General features: G+C 48.9%; 1 protein-coding gene across 1 annotated transcript in view; it reads right to left on the bottom strand.

The window, feature by feature from the left end:
- GALNT17 (polypeptide N-acetylgalactosaminyltransferase 17) overlaps positions 1-17,777 on the bottom strand; it is a 501,273-nt gene that overhangs the window by 185,092 nt on the left and 298,404 nt on the right. The window contains exon 5 of the mRNA XM_007940592.2: positions 14,718-14,915. Coding sequence (XP_007938783.1) covers positions 14,718-14,915 — 198 coding nt within the window. The remainder of the gene's footprint in view (positions 1-14,717; positions 14,916-17,777) is intronic.

Genomic DNA, 17,777 nt, shown 5'->3' with positions numbered 1-17,777 from the left:
GCTGCGGGTTGGAATGGACTCCACGGCAGTGGGTGTGGTTTGGGCTTTGCTTTTGTAAAGATGGACAGCCTTGGAGACCCTGTGGGGCAGTTCTACTCTGTCCTTTAGGGGCGCTGTGGGTTGGAATCAACTTTGGTTTGGTGTGGCTATACATGAATCAGCTGTAAATGGTCATAATAAAATAATTTAAAATGATCTAAACAAAATTACAATAAAACTATAATGAAAGACCATGACTCTCTGTCACTTTGCCATACTTGGGGGCTTGCACACTGCTATGATGCTGGAAGCTATGTCACGAATATTACAGATCCCGGCAGGGTCACCCATGGTAGACAGGTTTCAGCAGAGCTTGTAGACTATAAGAGGCCAGGGAGAGAGGCCCGGCTACCTTCCTCTAAGTTAGCCAGTGACAAGCACAAGAGAAGACCGCCCCATGGAGCTGGAAGGTAAACCTCCTAGGGTGAAAGACACTTGAAATACACAGAGGCCAGCACCAGCGGACATGAGCGCTCCAAGGATCACAGAGACGGGGCAGAGCGGCCAACGTCTCAGTGTGTCCTATGTGGGGTCACCGGGAGTCTTGACGGCACCTACCAACAACCCCCACAGATCACGGAGGACGGATGAGGGGATGAGACGATGGAACAGTGGGGAGTGTGGGTGAAGGAAGAAGCGTCGATTCCAGGTCTCCCCAAATATTCCTACCTCGGAGTAAAACCTCAACAAAAAAAGGAGCAAGTATGTTACTCGGAGATACAGGCTGGTCTAGACAGAGTGTGGGTTCAGGTCCAGACTATGACAATCAAGCGAAGAGAACACCAGGCGAGGCACACAAATGTGCTGGTTTCCCAGTGCGTATAGACGTCACGTGCGCTCTACTGTCATGTATGAAGTGCGCCACAGCACGATGAAAAAGTCTGAAATACTGTGACAAGGACCAAAATGGGACACAGAGACACGAAGTGAACACAGGCAGCTGGTGAAATGGCGCCAACGGACCTGCTCGGTGAAGCAGTGTGGCCACAACCCTTGAAAATGCAAACATGTTGACGTCTGAGAAGCGCAATAAAGTGAAGCCCCAGAGGACGAGGTCTGCCTGCACAGGGCCAGGCCACAGGCTCCTCCACACGGGGGTGGCTGTGCCCTTTGGAGAGCGGGCCAGAGCCTTGCAGAACTGAGAGCTGACTTTGCAAGCATAGGCATATAGGATTTTTATAAAACATAAAAGAAATTAAAATATGTAAGAGACTCATGAAATATTAACAGCAGTTATCTCTGGGTAGTGCGGCAATGGGTGATGATTTAATACTTCCGTGTATTTTTAAACATTTTTACAATGAGTATTAATACCGCCGTGACAAAATGTATTTGTACAATGTGATTTTAAAAAGTTGCTGGCTTCCCTGTGACGGCCCTTCTTCTTCTCCAGTGGGCTGGAAGAGAACATCTGGATTGGAAGCGGGCAGAAAACCCCTCATATTTCTTCCTCTCCTGAATGCCAAAAGACAAATTATAGAGCCCTAATTTCATGGCTGTCAGCTCAGCTCCTCCCTCCCCATATTCTTCAGGGTTTGAAGTCTCTGCAATTTCAAGTTTCTTCAAGCAAATATTCCCGCTTCCTAGAGATGACGGCAAGATTTAGGGGATTTTTTTTTTTTTTTTTAATCTCTGTGCATAGTGGTGGCGCAGTGCCTAAGGCATCTATCTGACTGCTAACCAGAAGGCTGGTGGTTCAAACCCACCAGCCACTCCCTGGAAGGAAGGTTGGGCAATCTACTTCCGTAGTGATACCGCCTCGGAAACCCAAGGAGGGGTTGCTATGAGTCAGACCTGACTTGACGGCAGTGGGTGCATAGTAACTCAGCAGTGGTCAAAGTCTTGCCTCTACATGGGGCTGGACTCCGGTTCAATCCCCAGGGAATGTCCCTCATGCACAGGGACATCTCCCGTCTGTCTTGCGGGTTGTGGGAGGCTTGCGGGTTACAGCAATGCAACCTGCATACTAGGATGGACTAGAAAGACAGGCCTGGCAATGAACTTCGGAAAAGCAGCCAGTGACCCTTCAAAAAACCAGCCAGTGACCTCCTGGGGATCACAAGGGCCTGAGCTACGACTGACAGTGGGGTTGGCACGAGACAGGCAGCGCTCTGTGCTGTTGTGCATGGCGTCACCATGAATCGGGGGTAACGCTACAGCAGCTGACAACCACAATGGACGACAGACACAGCCTCACTGTCCTCTCACCTGTCGTCTGAAAGACGACTCTGAAGAGGAACCCGGAGGAGCAGTCACCTTCAGAAATCCCCTTCTCCTTTCTCCTTGGGGGAGACGAGTCCACACGACAGAGGCGACTGATGGAAATTTGCTACTATGCTTTCCTCTTGTAGCTTTTGGGCTACACGGCCTTGGTTCTAAGTCACAAGCCTGGCATCATCTCTGAGAGATTTCGCAGCTGCTTTGCCCTCCCCTTAGGAGGCAATGAGCTGAGCTGGGGAATCGGACCACGGGCTCTTCTTCCATGACACAGGGCGGTCTCGGTGCCTCTGTAGCTGGGTGCTGAGGCTGGTGCTGAGAAGAGGACCGTGATGTTCCAGCCTCCAGTAGCCTGGGTGGGAAAGGAGCTTGAGAAAGGTGGGGAGAGCGGGGACACAGCATGTGCTCAGCTTCACACACAGGGCCACTGTGTGAGATAAAAAGGTTGAAACCCACTGGAGATACAGTGGGGTCAGTTCTAGTCTACTGCAATTAAGCGAACATCACAATCAAATGAGTCACGTGAAATTTTTGGGTTCGCAGTGCGTATAAAAGTTATGTGTGTATTCTGCTGTCATCTATGAAGTGTGCCACTGTGTGAAGAAAAGTCTGGAATGTTGTGGGAAGGACCAAAACATGGCCCAGAGACACGAGGTTAACACATGATGTTGGGAAAATGGTGCCAACAGACCTGCTCGACATGCAGGGTTGCCACACACCTTCAATTTGTGAAAAATGCATTGTCTATGGAGTACAGTAAAGGGAAGCTCCATAAAGCGAGGGATGCCCTTGCAGAGGTGGGCCTTTGCCCCCATTTTTCATGGCAGGTGGCCTTCCATCTATGAGGAGCTCACCTACAACAAATTAAAGATGGCGGCTTGGTGTGGCTATGTCCCGCCACCATGAACATAAACTCAACACCTTCTAAGTCAGTAGGGTTTTCAGTGAATGATTTTTTGGAAGTTGACTGCCAGGTGAAACTGAGGTATATCTGGGTGGACTTGAACCCCTACCCTTTGTTTAGCAGCTGTGCACTGAGCATTTCCAAAGGGAACACTTAAATTCATGACCAAGACTAAGGTTAAGAAGAATGGGTAATGAGACTGACCTCTAAAGTGAAGACCTGAAACTTGCCCACAGTTATTCAGAGCACATCTGTCTGTCCAACAGAAGTTTCAGATTTGGTTATAGTCCTGGAATGGCTCCTCCTGCTGGTGGGTTCTTCTAGGGACCCTCCTGCAGCCAAGAACCAGAGATCATAAAAGACACCCAAGAAGCATGTCTTTCCTTTTCCGTTCTGAGGAGCCTGGGGGCGCCACTGAACTCCAAGCACAGAAGCCAAACTCCAAACACTAGCTTGAGCATCCTACCCAGTCTACAAGAGCCACCCGTGTGGGCCAGCTTCACCAGCCCCCACTCACTGCCGTTCTCAAAGTGCTTTTGAAGGGGCAACTTGAGCCAGCACTATTGGAAGTTACGGTGTTCCTAACAGTGAAGCGAGTATGTTGCAACCCCTCTGCTGCTATGAGGACACACTACTAGAATGATTTAATGACATGTTGTTGTTGTTGTTATGTGCCACTGAGTTGGCCCTGACTCATAGCGACCACTCCTTGGGTTTCCGAGTCAGTATCACTACGGAAGTTGATTGCCCAACCTTCCTTCCGAGGAGTGGCTGGTGGGTTTGAACCGCCAGCCTTCTGGTTAGCAGTCAAGTGCCTTAGGCACTATGCTACCAGAGCTCCTGATTTAATGACATAGGAGCCCAGAATTCTAGGGGAATATGATGTCCATCCTGCTGGTGTGCCTGGTGGTAGAAGCTATTTTGAGAGCCATGCTGGCAGCCAAAAAACAAAGGGAAAGCTATGACCTAAAACTCTAAATAGATATTGCAAAGTGTCAGCTCAAATTTCCCTGCTTTGGAAAAGGCCAGGCAAAATTCCTGCAGCCTTAAGAGCTGGGCTGGGTCAAGAGGATGAGAAATGCCGCAGTGTCCAGTAAGTTCACAGCAAATGGTCGTCTGTGTGTGCGGGTGGTTGACGGTTCATTACTTGGCAGAAAAGGGTACATTCTGGCTCAGCAGTGCCCACTGTTCATCATTAACTTCCCACGCACGGAGCTAAAATCCCAACGGCTTTCTCGCCAGTCCAGGGAAGGGAAACCGTCTTATGCTCCTGCGCCTGCAGAAATGAGAGGAGAAAACAGAGCAGCCTAGGGCCAGGTGCCAAACCTGGGCTCAATCCTAAAGAACACTGTGCAGCTGGTAAGGACTAACCTGTCTCCGAGGATACAAGCTCTGGTCAGTGCTATACGAGCTAGAGGAGAGTTGGGTGAACAGGAAAGGCTGTTTGGGTTTGAGGACAAGTCATAATCTGTACCTTAACCATCTCAGCAAAGATGGACACACAGAAAGACAGGTGAGTAAGTAGGTAAAGAGATGGGTGGGTCAATGGATGGACTGATGGATGGATAAAAAGATACCTGCTGTCTGGTTGACTCTGACTCATGGTGCCCTTATGTACAACAAAACAAAACACTGCCCAGATCTGAGTCATGGTCACATTCACCAGCATGTTCGAATCTATTACTGCAGTTACTGGGCCAGTCTGTATCACTGAGGGCCTCCCTTGTCCTCCCTGGCCCCGTATTTCACCAAATAGCATGTCCTCCTCCAGGGACGGAGCCCTCCTGATGACGTGTCCAAAGCAAGCAAGTTGAACCATATTGTGATCCACAGGGTTTTCATGTCAGATGTAGATCACCAAGCCTTTCCCTCCTAGTCTGTCTTAGTCGGGCAGCTCTGCTGAAACCTGCCCACCGTGAGTGCCCCTGCCGGGATTTGAAACACCAAGGGCACAGCTTCCAGCAAATATGCAGACGACCACAGGACTACAGACTGGCAGGTGGGCGGTGGTCTCACCCAAAGGAGCCTCTACAAACACCTAAGAAATGAAAATTCATGGAGGACCAGTTGGGTGAGGAGACAAGAGCTAACCTGCAGAGACATTTATCAGAGATGGCAGGGAAGAAAAGAAGGGGAATCAGGCGACTCAAGGAAGGAGACGTGTACAGGTGTCAGGATGACAAGGGGCAGAATGTGGTAGTTGAGGTGCTGTGTCAACTTGGCTGGGCTGCAGTTGGGGGTGACTTGGCACCTGGGTGTGGTTATTCCACATGATTGGATTGTAATCACTTCCATGATGGAATCTGCTGTGAGCAGCTACATAGCTGCCTTTGGGTGTGGCCTGGTTCCAGTGTACATGGAGCAGCTTGGAGGAAGGTCTCCAGCTTGTTGGCACATTTTGGGCCACCTGGCCTGCTGACCTTGGGATTGTTTGCCTGCTGACCTTGGGACTATCCCTGGACGTGAACCACTGGCCGGCCATGTTGCCTGTTTATTTTAGGACTGTGCCGTTTACCTGCTGCATGAGTGAGAAGCAGCCTCCAGCTCCACTGGGCCTGAAACAAGAGGCAGAGCTGAAGTCCAAGGTCGAGGGGCCTTCATCCAGCCCCTAGAGCTGACACTCTAAATTCAGACTTCCAGCCTCCTAAATTGTAGAAGAACAAATTCCTGTTCGTTAAAGCCATCTGCTTGTGGTATTTGTTATAGCAACACTAGAGAACCAAGACAGAAGGGTATTTTCTGCTCTGAATCCAATCCAAGAATCTCCCATAGCTAACTTTTTTCTTCATCTGAGGGTGCAGTGGATAAAGAGGAATAGGGTAAGGGCAGAAGAAGGAAGGAATACGGGAGTGTCCAGAAGATGGAACATCTGATTTATCTCAGGAAGGAGAGTTAAAGCTGCTAAAATCATGGTGGGAGCTTGCCCCTCCGTAATCCACCCACAGATGTACACATCCTGATCCCACTAACATACGCATCCCGATTCCACAAGCATACATGTCCTGATTCCTCCAACCAAACGAGAGGAACCTGAGCCCGCGGCTCTCCTCGCTGCCTCATCAATGTCATGGAATGAAAGGGCTACTCCTTGCCTCTATGTCCAGGGACTGGAGTATTTAATTCAAAGGGAAGGTGTATTCCATTTTCTTCTAATCCTTAAGCTTCAAATGAAACCTATCTGCTTGTTGCCGGCATGCGACAATGAGCCTTTGTAAGGAGGGAGGAAAGCCTTTCCAACATTATGCAGATGCATCCACTTGCTGCCGTGAGCTGTCACAGTGTATGTCGGCTGACGGAGGCACGTCTCTCCACTTGTCATCACCAAGAGCGTTCACCCTGCAAATGTTCTCCCGCTCCAGGGCACTGTCGGGGAATTTTGCTTCCAACAGAAAAGTATCTAGGAGCAAGATGTGTGTGTCAGGTAAAAAGAAATACTGATCTACGCAGGCCGGTGCTGACGGCACACAGGCGAGAAGAAATACCACTAGTTCACCCCAAAGCAGGATGTTCACTGTTGTGTGAGCACGCTTCCATTTTATAAGGAGCAGCCTTCCTGAGGGGACGGGCTTGGCTGGCGGGGGCTCCTAATCTTCTTTATGAACTCCCTGGCAGTAAAACGCCTCTCCTTCGTTATTGTTCCCAATCACTTGTTTGTATGCATTGGAGCCAGGTGAGAAGAGAAAAGTCACAGGACCCCACAGTGAGGAGTGAGACTTGCCACGGTAGCAATAATAACATTAATCAACAGCAACTAAACGTGAGTGTGTGCTGGCGTTGTTAGCTGTTGTCAAGTTGGCCCCTAACTCATGGTGACCCCTTTCACAAGAGAACGCAACACTGCCTGGTCCCGCTCCATCCCCAAGATCAGCTCTCGGGTCGGACCTTTGTGATCTGCAGAATTTCCTTTGACTGAGTTTTGGAGGCCGTCCTTCCTAATTCATCTGGAAGCTCCCGGATGCTGTTCAGTATCCTAGCAACGTGAGGTGGCCTGATGGGGAACCGACCTGAGTCCTGTGTGGAAAATGAGCACTCGATCCCTGAACTACCACTACCTCATCAAGGATATGTTGCTGTCTAGTCAGTTCCCAGTCACAGCAACACTATGTACAACAGAACGGGATGCTTCAACACTGCTGGTTGCTTGAGCCCACTGCTACAGCCACCGTGTCAAATCCATCTCGCCCAGGGTCTTCCCCTTTTCTGCTGACCCTCCACCGTACCTAATTGTGTGGGCGTGGACAAGTACGAAAAGGGTCAAAATACAAGGGGAGTGTCCTCCAAACAGGCTCGAGCAGTTTGCACCTGGCAGGGACTGATCAGGAAGCAGAAGGTAAACAAGTGGAACCTGCAGAGTGACCCCTGTTGTCGTTGTTATGTGCCATCAAGTCGGACCCAACTCATAGCGACCCCTCCTTGGGTATCCGAGGAGGTATCACTACGGAAGTAGATTGCCCAACCCTCCTTCCAAGGAGTGGCTGGTAGGTTTGAACCGCCGGCCTGCTGGTTAGCAATCAAGTGCCTTAGGCACTACGCTACCAGAGCTCCTAGAGTGACCCCTACCCTTGAGTAATTCTCTGTCATGATGCTTCTCCTGGTATGACGTGGAATCCCACGGTAGACTGTTGTCGACTCAGCTGACCCTCTCCACCAGCCAGCTTCATTCAGCCTTGTCCCCTGAGGAAAGAAGTGGAGTTTCGTGGAGGTCTTTTATTTCTAACAATACATCACCTCATGCTTTTCTGTAGTAAACTCTATTAACTGAAATATTTGGTTATGACAACACCTCATGTCATACCTTCAGACAGTTCACAGTTAGTGCTTTTCTTCTGAGAGGCCAAAGCTTTGGCATGAAAATTATCTAGCACTGGAACAATACACTTTTCAACACTGGGGAGGTTTCATGGGTAAGAACATTAGAAGTTCATGTATACAGAGTGAATGACCCACCAAATAACACAAACCCTGTAGGGGGCAAAACAGAGCAGGTCAGTGCTTTGTTACAGAAGACTTTGGGGGGGGGGTCAGGAAAAGGAGGTGAGAATGTCCCACTTTTTGCTATCATATTTCACTTCCTGAATTGTGACAGGATTCCCTTTGCTCTAAGCTAGATTCGTTCCCCATTTCTCCTAGGCCTAAGGACAAGTCCTAACCACAGCGGTCTTCAACCATCCTTAACCACAACACGCTGCCATTGGCCAGTATCCTTTACAAAGCCAGGGAGGTCAGCAGTGCCTGTCTTCTGTCTCTGTGTGGTGCCTAGCGTCTGCCCAGGTTGCTCCTCATTGTGTTGTAAAGGGTTAACTCAGCAGACTTAGGTTGCTCAAATGTGCACATTCTAAAAACAGGACTAGCTCTTGACTAGCCCCCAGAAGATAGTCAGGTAGACCATCCTGCCTGATGAAAACATCTTTGTGCACTTGGTGGGTCAGGTCATGCCGATGGTGACATTTATGGTGAATGTCTCTTTTTGTTCCTCAGAGGCCCTGGAACACACTGTACTCAGGGGACTAGCGACAGTCACTATGGTTAGTCACGAGGGTGTCCCATGTCTACGTGATTGACCCCCAGCAAAACCCTGGACATCAAGGCTTGGGTGAACTTCCATTGTTCACAATGCTTACAACACAATGTGTTGTCACATGTTGTTGCTGGGAGAATTCAGTGCCGTCCATATGTCTCCACGGTTGTTGTTGTTGTTGTTATGTGCCGTGGAGTCAGACCCAACTCATAGAGACCCCTCCTTGGGTTTACCGAAGTGGTAACACTATGGAAGTAGATTGCCCAACCTTCCTTCCAAGGAGTGGCTGGTGGATTTGAACCGTCAGCCTTCTGGTTAGCAGTCAAATGCCTTAGGCACTATGCTACCAGAGCTCCTAGGATAGAAGAACTGGAAGATCATGCCTGACCTCTCCTTGACTCCACACTGCCTGCCTTCCTTCTTTGCTGATTTTAGTCTGTATCTCTTCACTTTACTAAACCTCAACCATACATATGACAGCTTTTAGGAGTTTTGTAAGTGCTATCAACTTTAACGTGCTTGGCAGTTAGGTGAAAGGCTAGAGGTCTGAGTCCACCCAGAGGTCCCTCGGAACAAAGGCCCAGTGACATACTTCTGAAACAGGAGAGCACAGTTCTACCCTGACACACGCAGGGTTGCCATGAGTCACAGTCCACCTGTTGGCAGCTGCTGGTTGTGGCGGCGGTGGAATCCTTCCATAGACTCATCAAACCTGAAGACGATCTTGGGGCCTCCAACATAGTCCTGTTCACCACTCTCCTTCAAATCACGCTGTCCCCCACATACTCTGCCAGTGCAAATCCTCTTCACCTTGCAAAGCCCACTAACTCTCACTTTTCCAGCAGAGGCAGTTTGGCGTGGCTGGGAAGAACAAACTCTGGGCTTGGGCTAAGTCTCAATGCCCGCTCTATCACCTACTAGGTGTGTGACCTTGGGTAAGGTACTTAACCCCACTGTTTCCCAGGAGCTTCTCTGTAAAAAGGGGAAAATACCAGTAGTAGGGCTACCGTGGGGAGTGAACAAGTTTTTATTTATAAAGCACAAGGATGGTACCTGGCACATAGCAAATTCCAATGGCTATGGTTGGCATAAGGAACCTTGCTGGTGCAACAATCAAGCACTCACCAGCTAACCAAAAGGTTGGAGGTTCAAACCCACCCAGTGGCTCCATAGGAGAGAGACCTGGTGACCTGCTCCTGTAAAGATAACAGCCAAAAAACCCCATGGGGAAATTCTGCTTTCACACTGGGCTATCAGACATCCACTCAATAGCACCTAACAACACAATGGTTGCTGTGAGCTTCCCCATCTACTCCACTCGGAGAATTCCCTCCATTCTGTGAACTCACACCTCCCTGTGCTGAAGTGTGGTCACATGCATTGGGCCCTGAGTCTCCAACGAGCCCACGAACTCCTTAAGGACAGGAGAATGCTGCTTAGAAGGGCCTGCTAGGACTGAACACACAGTTGGTTCTTAAAATATATTTGCTGATGCACAGGAAAGCTATCTTTGTTATCACATCTAAAAAAACCCAATTGTTCACTTAAAGCCCTCCTTCTGTATAAGCCAGTCATCTTCGCCCACGGAGGGAAAAATAATCTTCTCTCTTTACATGCATTTGTGCACAGAGTTTGAGGGCCCAGCAACCCTATCTATCCATCCAGAGCCACCGTTTCAACTAGAAGGGTCCAACAGCCTCTAACAGCTCCATAACTTATAATTTATTATCAAATTATATGTTGGGTTAAGGATTGCTAATTGTTAATCATCATCTCAAATTAGTTATTAATGAGTAATGTCACTAATTACAGGCCACCTAACACAGAGCAGGAGCCATCAGAGTACCTCACACAAGCAGGCTGACTCAGCTTTGAGTCAGTCCCCGGAAAGCAGTGTGCTGTGAGATGGCCCATCGCTGACACTGAAGGCCTTACCCTCCCATGTAAAAGTCATGGGGTTTTACAGCTGGAAAGAGAAAACCAGATGGATACAAGAGGGATTAAATGAGGAGCAGACATGAAAGGGACCCGACTATCACCAAGAAAGAGGCGGAGAGGAGCACACCCTTTGGACCTGGGGTCTCTGTGCTGAGAAGATCCTAGACCCAGGCGAAGACTGATGCTGAGACGCATGGGGATCTCCAAGGAACGCTGGGCCCACGGATGCTGAAAGGCAATAAGGGACCTTTCTCCAGAGCTGACAGAGAGCGAAAGCCTTTCCCCAGAACTGGCACCCTCACCTCAGACTTCCACCCTCCTCAACTGGGAGAGGATATACTTCTGTTGGTCAAAGCTGCCCACTCAGGGTGCTTCTGTGATCATGGGACCAGAGGAGGAGGACAGCAGTTCCCAAGGTTAAGCCACAGCCCTCCAAGGGCCACCAAGTTAAGCATCTAAGAATTCAGAGATGCATCTCACAAGGCCGACGCTGCCTTCAGGCTCAGTGTGCAATCTTCCTCCTTCCTGTCTCTGTTACTGCATTTCACACACACACACACACACACACACACACACACACACACATATTGTTATGAATGAAAGAAAAGTTTATATAAAAGCACCATTGAATTCAGTAGCTTTTTGCCAACAACTCTGCTTTGGTTCCCTAGTGCTGCTCTAACGGAAGATACCACACATGGGTGGATGGCTTTAACAAACAGTGATTCAGTCTCTTATAGTTTTGGAGACCAGAAGTCTAAGTTCAAAGTGCCAAGCTCTAGGGGCTGGGTGAAGGCCCTTTGACCTTGAGCTTCAGCTCTGCCTGTTGCTCCCAGGCCGCTGGAGCTGGAGGCGTCTCTTCCCTCAGGCAGCTGCTGGCTGCTGAGGCTGACAAACCCAAGGCCGACAAGTAAAATGGCATAGTCCCAAGATTACCAAACAACATGGCAGGCCACTAGTTCAAGCCAGTGACTAGGGAGGAGGAAAAGGACACCTAGGAAGAAACAAGGTTCCTGGTGGTGCAAGTAGTTTGTGCTTGGCTACTAGCCTAAAGGTCAGTGGTTCACACCACCCAGTGGCACTGTGCTCTGTGCCCATAAAAATTACAGCCAAGAAAACCCTATTAAGCAGTTCTATTCTGCACAAGCGGGTCCAGTGAGAAGTGACTTGACAGCAACAGGTGTGGTTTCTCGGTCCGGAGAGACAGGGAAGACCTGAAACAGAAGCTAGAAATTTCCTTATTGCAAAACCTCCTACATTAATGTTGCCTGCCAACAATTCTCAGAACCTAAAGATTCATCAAATCTAGTGCTATTTGGTTTATGAAAAAGTTCTCCCCACCCCATCATTTCCCAGAATAAAATCGTAACTATTAATATATTGCATCAGAGGTTAGGGTGGGGGGAGGAGCCACCATGTCCTAACAGTTTAGGAAACCATATTGAGTCTGTTTAATGCTATCAGAAGGACCATAAAAACCCCTTCCTATAATTACGTATCTCCATCAACTATTAACAAATTACACATTTAGTAAGTGATCATACATTAAAAAGAGATCATCGGTATTTGATTCTAGTTTGCACGTCACAGAGGCATGCAGTATTAATGACTCATGATCATAACTCTATTTTCTTGAGCCTTTTAAAACTCATATTAATCATCTGCTAACGTTACCATAACTCGTTAAATACAAGTTGACGACTCACTTAGAGGCCTATGTGCGAGCAGAGGCAGGAATCACAGGTGTTTTCTGGACACCCCAAAGCCCTGCACTGGGGCCCCCTATTTTCCTCTGTTGTTAGCAATGACCTTTGTTGTCTTTCCCTTATCTGTCAGGGCTGGAGGTCAGCCTTCCCGTGTGGCCAGGTGGATGCTTCGGAGAAGGCATCGTTTGGCCAAAAATATGTAACTCACCGTCAGCCCATCCTTTGAAATTCATTCCCACAAGTTCTGAAGGCCAAGGGGTCCTCAAACACTCTCCACTAGAGTTTAAATATTCCTGATGGATATGCTTTGGTTATTAGCTTAGACCTCAGTCACGAGTCTATCTTTTTATTTACAAAGAGCCAAGAGTATGAGCCACAGCATCGCACAAAAGAAAGGGTCTAGATTGGGGTGGTGTTATGGGCTGAACTGTGTCCCCCCAAAATATGTATCAACTTGGCTGGCCCATGATTCTCAGCATGACATAATTAGCCTCCATTTTGTGACCTGATGTAATTATCCCATGTGTTGTAAATCCTCACCTCTATGACATTAATGAGGCAGGATCACAGGTAGCTATGTAAATGAGGCAGGATGCAATGTAGGGCTTGGGTTGCATCTTGAGTCAATCTCTTCTGAGATATGAAAGGCATTAAACAACCAGGCAGAGATCAGAGGGATCTCAGTACCACCAAGAAAGAAGAGCCAGGAGCAGAGTACAGCCTTTGGACCTGGAGTCCCTGTGCTGGGAACCTCCTAGACCCCAGAGATGACTGATGTCAAGACACACGGAGATCTCCAAGGGATACTGGGCCCACAGATGTTGATGGGAGACAAAGACCTCTCCCCAGGGCCAACAGAGAGAGAAGTCTTTCCCTAGAGCCGGTGCCCTGGCTTCAGACTTCTGGCCTCCTCAGCTGTGAGAGAATAAAGTTCTGTTATAGCAGCGCTAGATGACTAAGCAACTAAGACAGGTAAGAACTGACCTTGTAAGACAGCTCCAGCTGAGGGAGTCACAGGACCCAAAAAGTAAGAAGAGTTGCTACCAAGTTAATCCTCAAGCTAACCTCATGTGTGCAGAGCTGAACCGTGCTCCACGGGGTTTCCACGGCTGTAACCTTTCAGAAGGAGACCACCAGCTCTTCCATCCCAGGAGCCTCTGGGTGGGTTTTACCTGTCAATCTTCTGCCTAGGAGTCAAGCTCTTAACTATGTGCACCACCAGGTTGTTGTTGTTGTTGTTATGTGCCGTCAAGTCGGCCCCGACTCATATTGACCCCTCCTTGGGTTTCCGAGGCAGTATCACTACGGAAGTAGATTGCCCCATCTTCCTTCCAAGGAGTGGCTGGTGGGTTTGAACCACCAGCCTTCTGGTTAGCAGTCAAGTGCCTTAGGCACTATGCTACCGTAGCACCCCCTATTTCACAAGACTGCCCATGGGTGAGTCTAATAATTCTCCAGCTTCCATTTGAGCAAGAAAATAAGAGAATTCTTGCTTCCCAGAAATTCACAAACTGACAAAGAACCTCCTCACTACCTGTAAAAGACCCTCACCCCTCTTCCACAATTCCTTCTTGCTGTCTCTTTTTATACCAACCAAATACTGCCTAAAATTAGGCAAAGTAACAGCCTTCCCTCACCTCTTCTGATTTAAGACAGAACCATGAAGATTTTAAGAGCCTGGCACTCAAATGGTATTCACAGAAGCTCAGTGTGGAACTATAACTCAGCACTTGGCATGGTTAACGCTCAGCTGCTGACCAAAAGGTTGGCAGATCGAATCCACCGTGAGGTGGATTCTCAGAAGAAAAGTCTGGTGATCTATTTCTGAAATAGCACCCGTTGAAGACCCGAGAGAACGACTCTGATGCTCACGGAGCCACTAGGAGTTGGAATCAGCTCAGCAGTAAATGGTCTTTTTGTTTGTTTGTTCGTTCCCACGTGTTCTTGTATCATGACAAGGAGGGAAAGGTACAGTAACAACGTGAGGCTTTAAGATGAAACAGCCCAGGAACGAACACCTCTCCAACACGATACTTAAAACTCCCAAACACAGAGCATCCTATACAAACCCTACACCAAAGCCACCACAGAGTCGACTGCGACTCACAGCAATCCACACGCGCGAGGAAGAACAAAAAGCGTGAACATCGTTATCTTCAAACTTTCAATATTGCTGTTTGATAAGCGGCATTTGAAAACTTGAGTGAGAAGAGGGAAAAGCAGCATCCTTCGTCAGCAAGAAGACCACTATCCTGAGATATCCGCAGTAAAGGAGCTGTTGTTCAAACACTGGTACTCAGTTCTCTGGGCAGCCTCTCCTGGGCTCCCCTGTGAGCTGTGCCTCCTGACCCCCGAGGTGAGGGACAGGCTGCCCTCGGGCCCTCTGGTTACAGACCTGATGGGGAGAGAAGGGTCGCCGGCATCCCACCAGTCTTTCGGGGGACTGATGTACATGCACCACAGCTCCCAGCTGTACCCATGGGCCGAGTTCTCATAGCGCTGCACCTCGAAGTTGTCCTGTTTGATGTTGTCAATGGAAGGTAGGATCACTCGCTTCCGGTTTTCCTGGATTCGGGAGAGAACCGGCTCAGCCCTGAAACACAGAGAAGTAGAAATAAAATGTCTCTCCTGGGGCTCGCACGTGCCTCACTTGGCTCAGAATAAATAGAAGGAATATAGCCAAAGGTTGGTGTCACAGACTGAATTAAAATCATTTAAAGAAAAAAAAAAAAAAAGACTAGCTGCTGTCACGTTGACTCTGATTCATGACGACCCACGTGTGCCAGAGCAGAACGGGGCGCCATAGGGTTTTCAATGGAAGTAGATTGCCAGACCTGTCTTCTAAGGTATCTGGGTGGATTCGAACCCCCAGCTTTTTGATTAGCATCTGAGTGTGTTAACCGTTTGCACCACACAACAGGCTCACATGGCTTGTACTGCGCACCCCACAAAGCTATACTGAAGCCCTAACCCCTCTACCTGTGGATGTGACCCTGTTTGGGAACGAGATATTCTTTTTTATGTTAGTGAGCTTCAGATCATTAGTTAAACCCTTTGGAGTAGAACAAACAGAGAGAGACATACCAGGGAAGGAGACCATGGGAGGCTCTGTCTATAAGCCAACCCCAAGCCCCCAGCTGTTGAGTCGAATCCAACTCATAGTGTCCCGAGAGGACAGAGTAGAACTGCCTCCACAGGGCTTCCAAGGATGTCCATCTTCATGGAAGCTGACTGCCTCATCTCTTTCTCGCAGAGCAGCTGGTGGGTTCGAACCGCCGCCTTCAGGTTAGCAGCTGAATGTTTTAACCACTGCACCATCAGAGCTCCCTGGACCCTTAATAAAAACCAAAATCCAAACCCACTGCCATCAAGTTGATTCCAACCCAGAGTGACCTCAGGCGGTAAATCTTTATGGAAGTAGATTGCTTCATCTTCCTTCCAAGAAGCGGCTGGTGGATTTGAACTGGCAACCTGTTGGTTAGCAGTCAAATGTCTTAGGCACTGCACCATCAGAGCTCCTTTGGACCCTGACAGAAAACCAAAACCAAACCCCCTGCCATCAAGTCAATTCCGACTCATCGTAACTCTAGATGACAGAGTGGAACTGCCCCATAGGGTTTCCAAGGCTATCATCTTTATGGAAGCAGACTGCCTCATCTTTCTCCTAAGGCACTGGTGCATTCGAACCACTGACCGTTTGGTTGGCAGCCAAATGCTCTAACCACTGCACCCCCAGAGCTTCTCCTCCAAGCCAAGGGAGCACCAAAAAATGGCCAGGGCTACTGACAGCTAAGGATTCCCCTAGAGCCGGCGGCCTGATCTGGACTTCAGGCCTCGAAAACCATGAGACAGCCCTTTCCTTTCTTCAAAGACCTGCTTGTGGTGACTTGTCCCGGCAGCACCAGGAAAATAAGAGTGCAGAGTTTGGGACAGCGTGGCACCCAGGTGGAAACTGAGGCTCAACCGAGCCGAGTGACCTCTCCAGTCAGCTCGTGCAGCTTCAAGGGAACACCGTGCAATGCAGCAGCCCAGGGCAGCTGGTGAGCTCACGCCCCGGCCCTGGTGGCATCTCAGTGGGCATGCTGAGCTCAGTGTGAGCCACTGGGAGCGAGGACTCAGAACAAGGTGCCGCCCACGGGCAGAGCCAGGCTCTGCTTTCCATCCCAGAGCTCAGGCTGAAGCAAGGCCTGCCTCACTCCACGATTTGGCATTTCTGTAGCATTCTTAAGTTTCCCGTCGGGGCAATGATGGATGCCTTTTGTTTTTTCTGCTGGCTCCCAATTCCTTTTCTCAAAATAGGTCACTTCTGCCCCTGATGGCCTGGTTTCAACAAACCTCATCAGCTCCTTTGTGTATGGGGCTATTTCCGTTGTTTTAATTGATTATTTAATTGATTTCTTAAAAAGGATCTAATGGAACTGGTTAGCCAAGGAAGGCTGGGAACTAATTAAACGCTAAGGCAGTCGGGACCCCACCGCCCAGCAAGCTCCCCGTCCCAGGCCTCGGACTGGCTCTGACTGCAGTTTGTGGGGAGCTCTGCTGGCTTCGGAGGCAGTGGGGGGCAGATACCTCCACCCAGCATATGTTCCCGAGGCAAATGAAGGAAGGGATCATGTCCCAGATTTGGGAAGGAAAAGATGGCTCGCATAAGGCGAGGTATTAATCTCTCTGCTGAGAACAGAGCAGAGGCTTTGGACAACAGTCAAGTGAAAATACCATTCCTCTGCATTATTTGGAAGAATAATGAGACTGCTCGGCCTACAAGCTCTCTCTTTTCATTTGCAGGGAATGAATTACCTGTTGGCTCATCTCATCCTTCTATTTAAAAGGAGCCGTAAAACACACGCTGGACCATTTACCACCACCGACGCTTTTGCACACGCCATATAAAAAAACCAAATCGAACTCCCTGCCATCAAGTTGATTCCAACTCCTAAGGACCCTACAGGACAGAGTGGAACTGCCCCATAGGGTTTCTAATCTTTATGGAAGCAGAGTGCCTCATCTTTCTCCCGCAGAGAGGATGGTGGGTTCGAACCACCAAACTTTTGGTTAACAGCTCAATGCTTTAACCACAGCACCACCAGAGTGCCTGACTCTACACAGAAGCTTTCAATAATGGTTCTGAAGATAAGGAGTGTGAGCTCCCTGTCTCTGCAGAACGTGTTCCCTAGTGCTGCTCTAACAGAAATAACACAAGGAAGTGGCTTTCAAGGACAGAAATTTATTTTCTCCCAGTTCTGGAAGCTCAAAGTCCAATCAGGGCTCAGTCATGTAGACTCTGTCTGTGGGCCTCTCTCGTTTCTGGTGACTGTCGGCAACCCTTGGTGTTCTTTGATCGTAGAAGATCCTCACTCACATGGTGCCTGTCTTCCCCTGTGTGTGTCTACTCTGCTCTTCCAATAATTCAGAAGGATAAGGCTTAGGACCCACCCTACTTGGTATGGCCGTGTTA

Source organism: Orycteropus afer, unplaced genomic scaffold (genome assembly GCF_000298275.1).
Source record: "Orycteropus afer afer isolate SDZICR_OR568_19922 unplaced genomic scaffold, OryAfe1.0 scaffold00006, whole genome shotgun sequence".
Lineage (NCBI taxonomy): Eukaryota > Metazoa > Chordata > Mammalia > Tubulidentata > Orycteropodidae > Orycteropus > Orycteropus afer.
The sequence above is the reverse complement of the archived record's forward strand: the minus strand, read 5'-3'. Positions and strand labels throughout refer to the sequence as shown.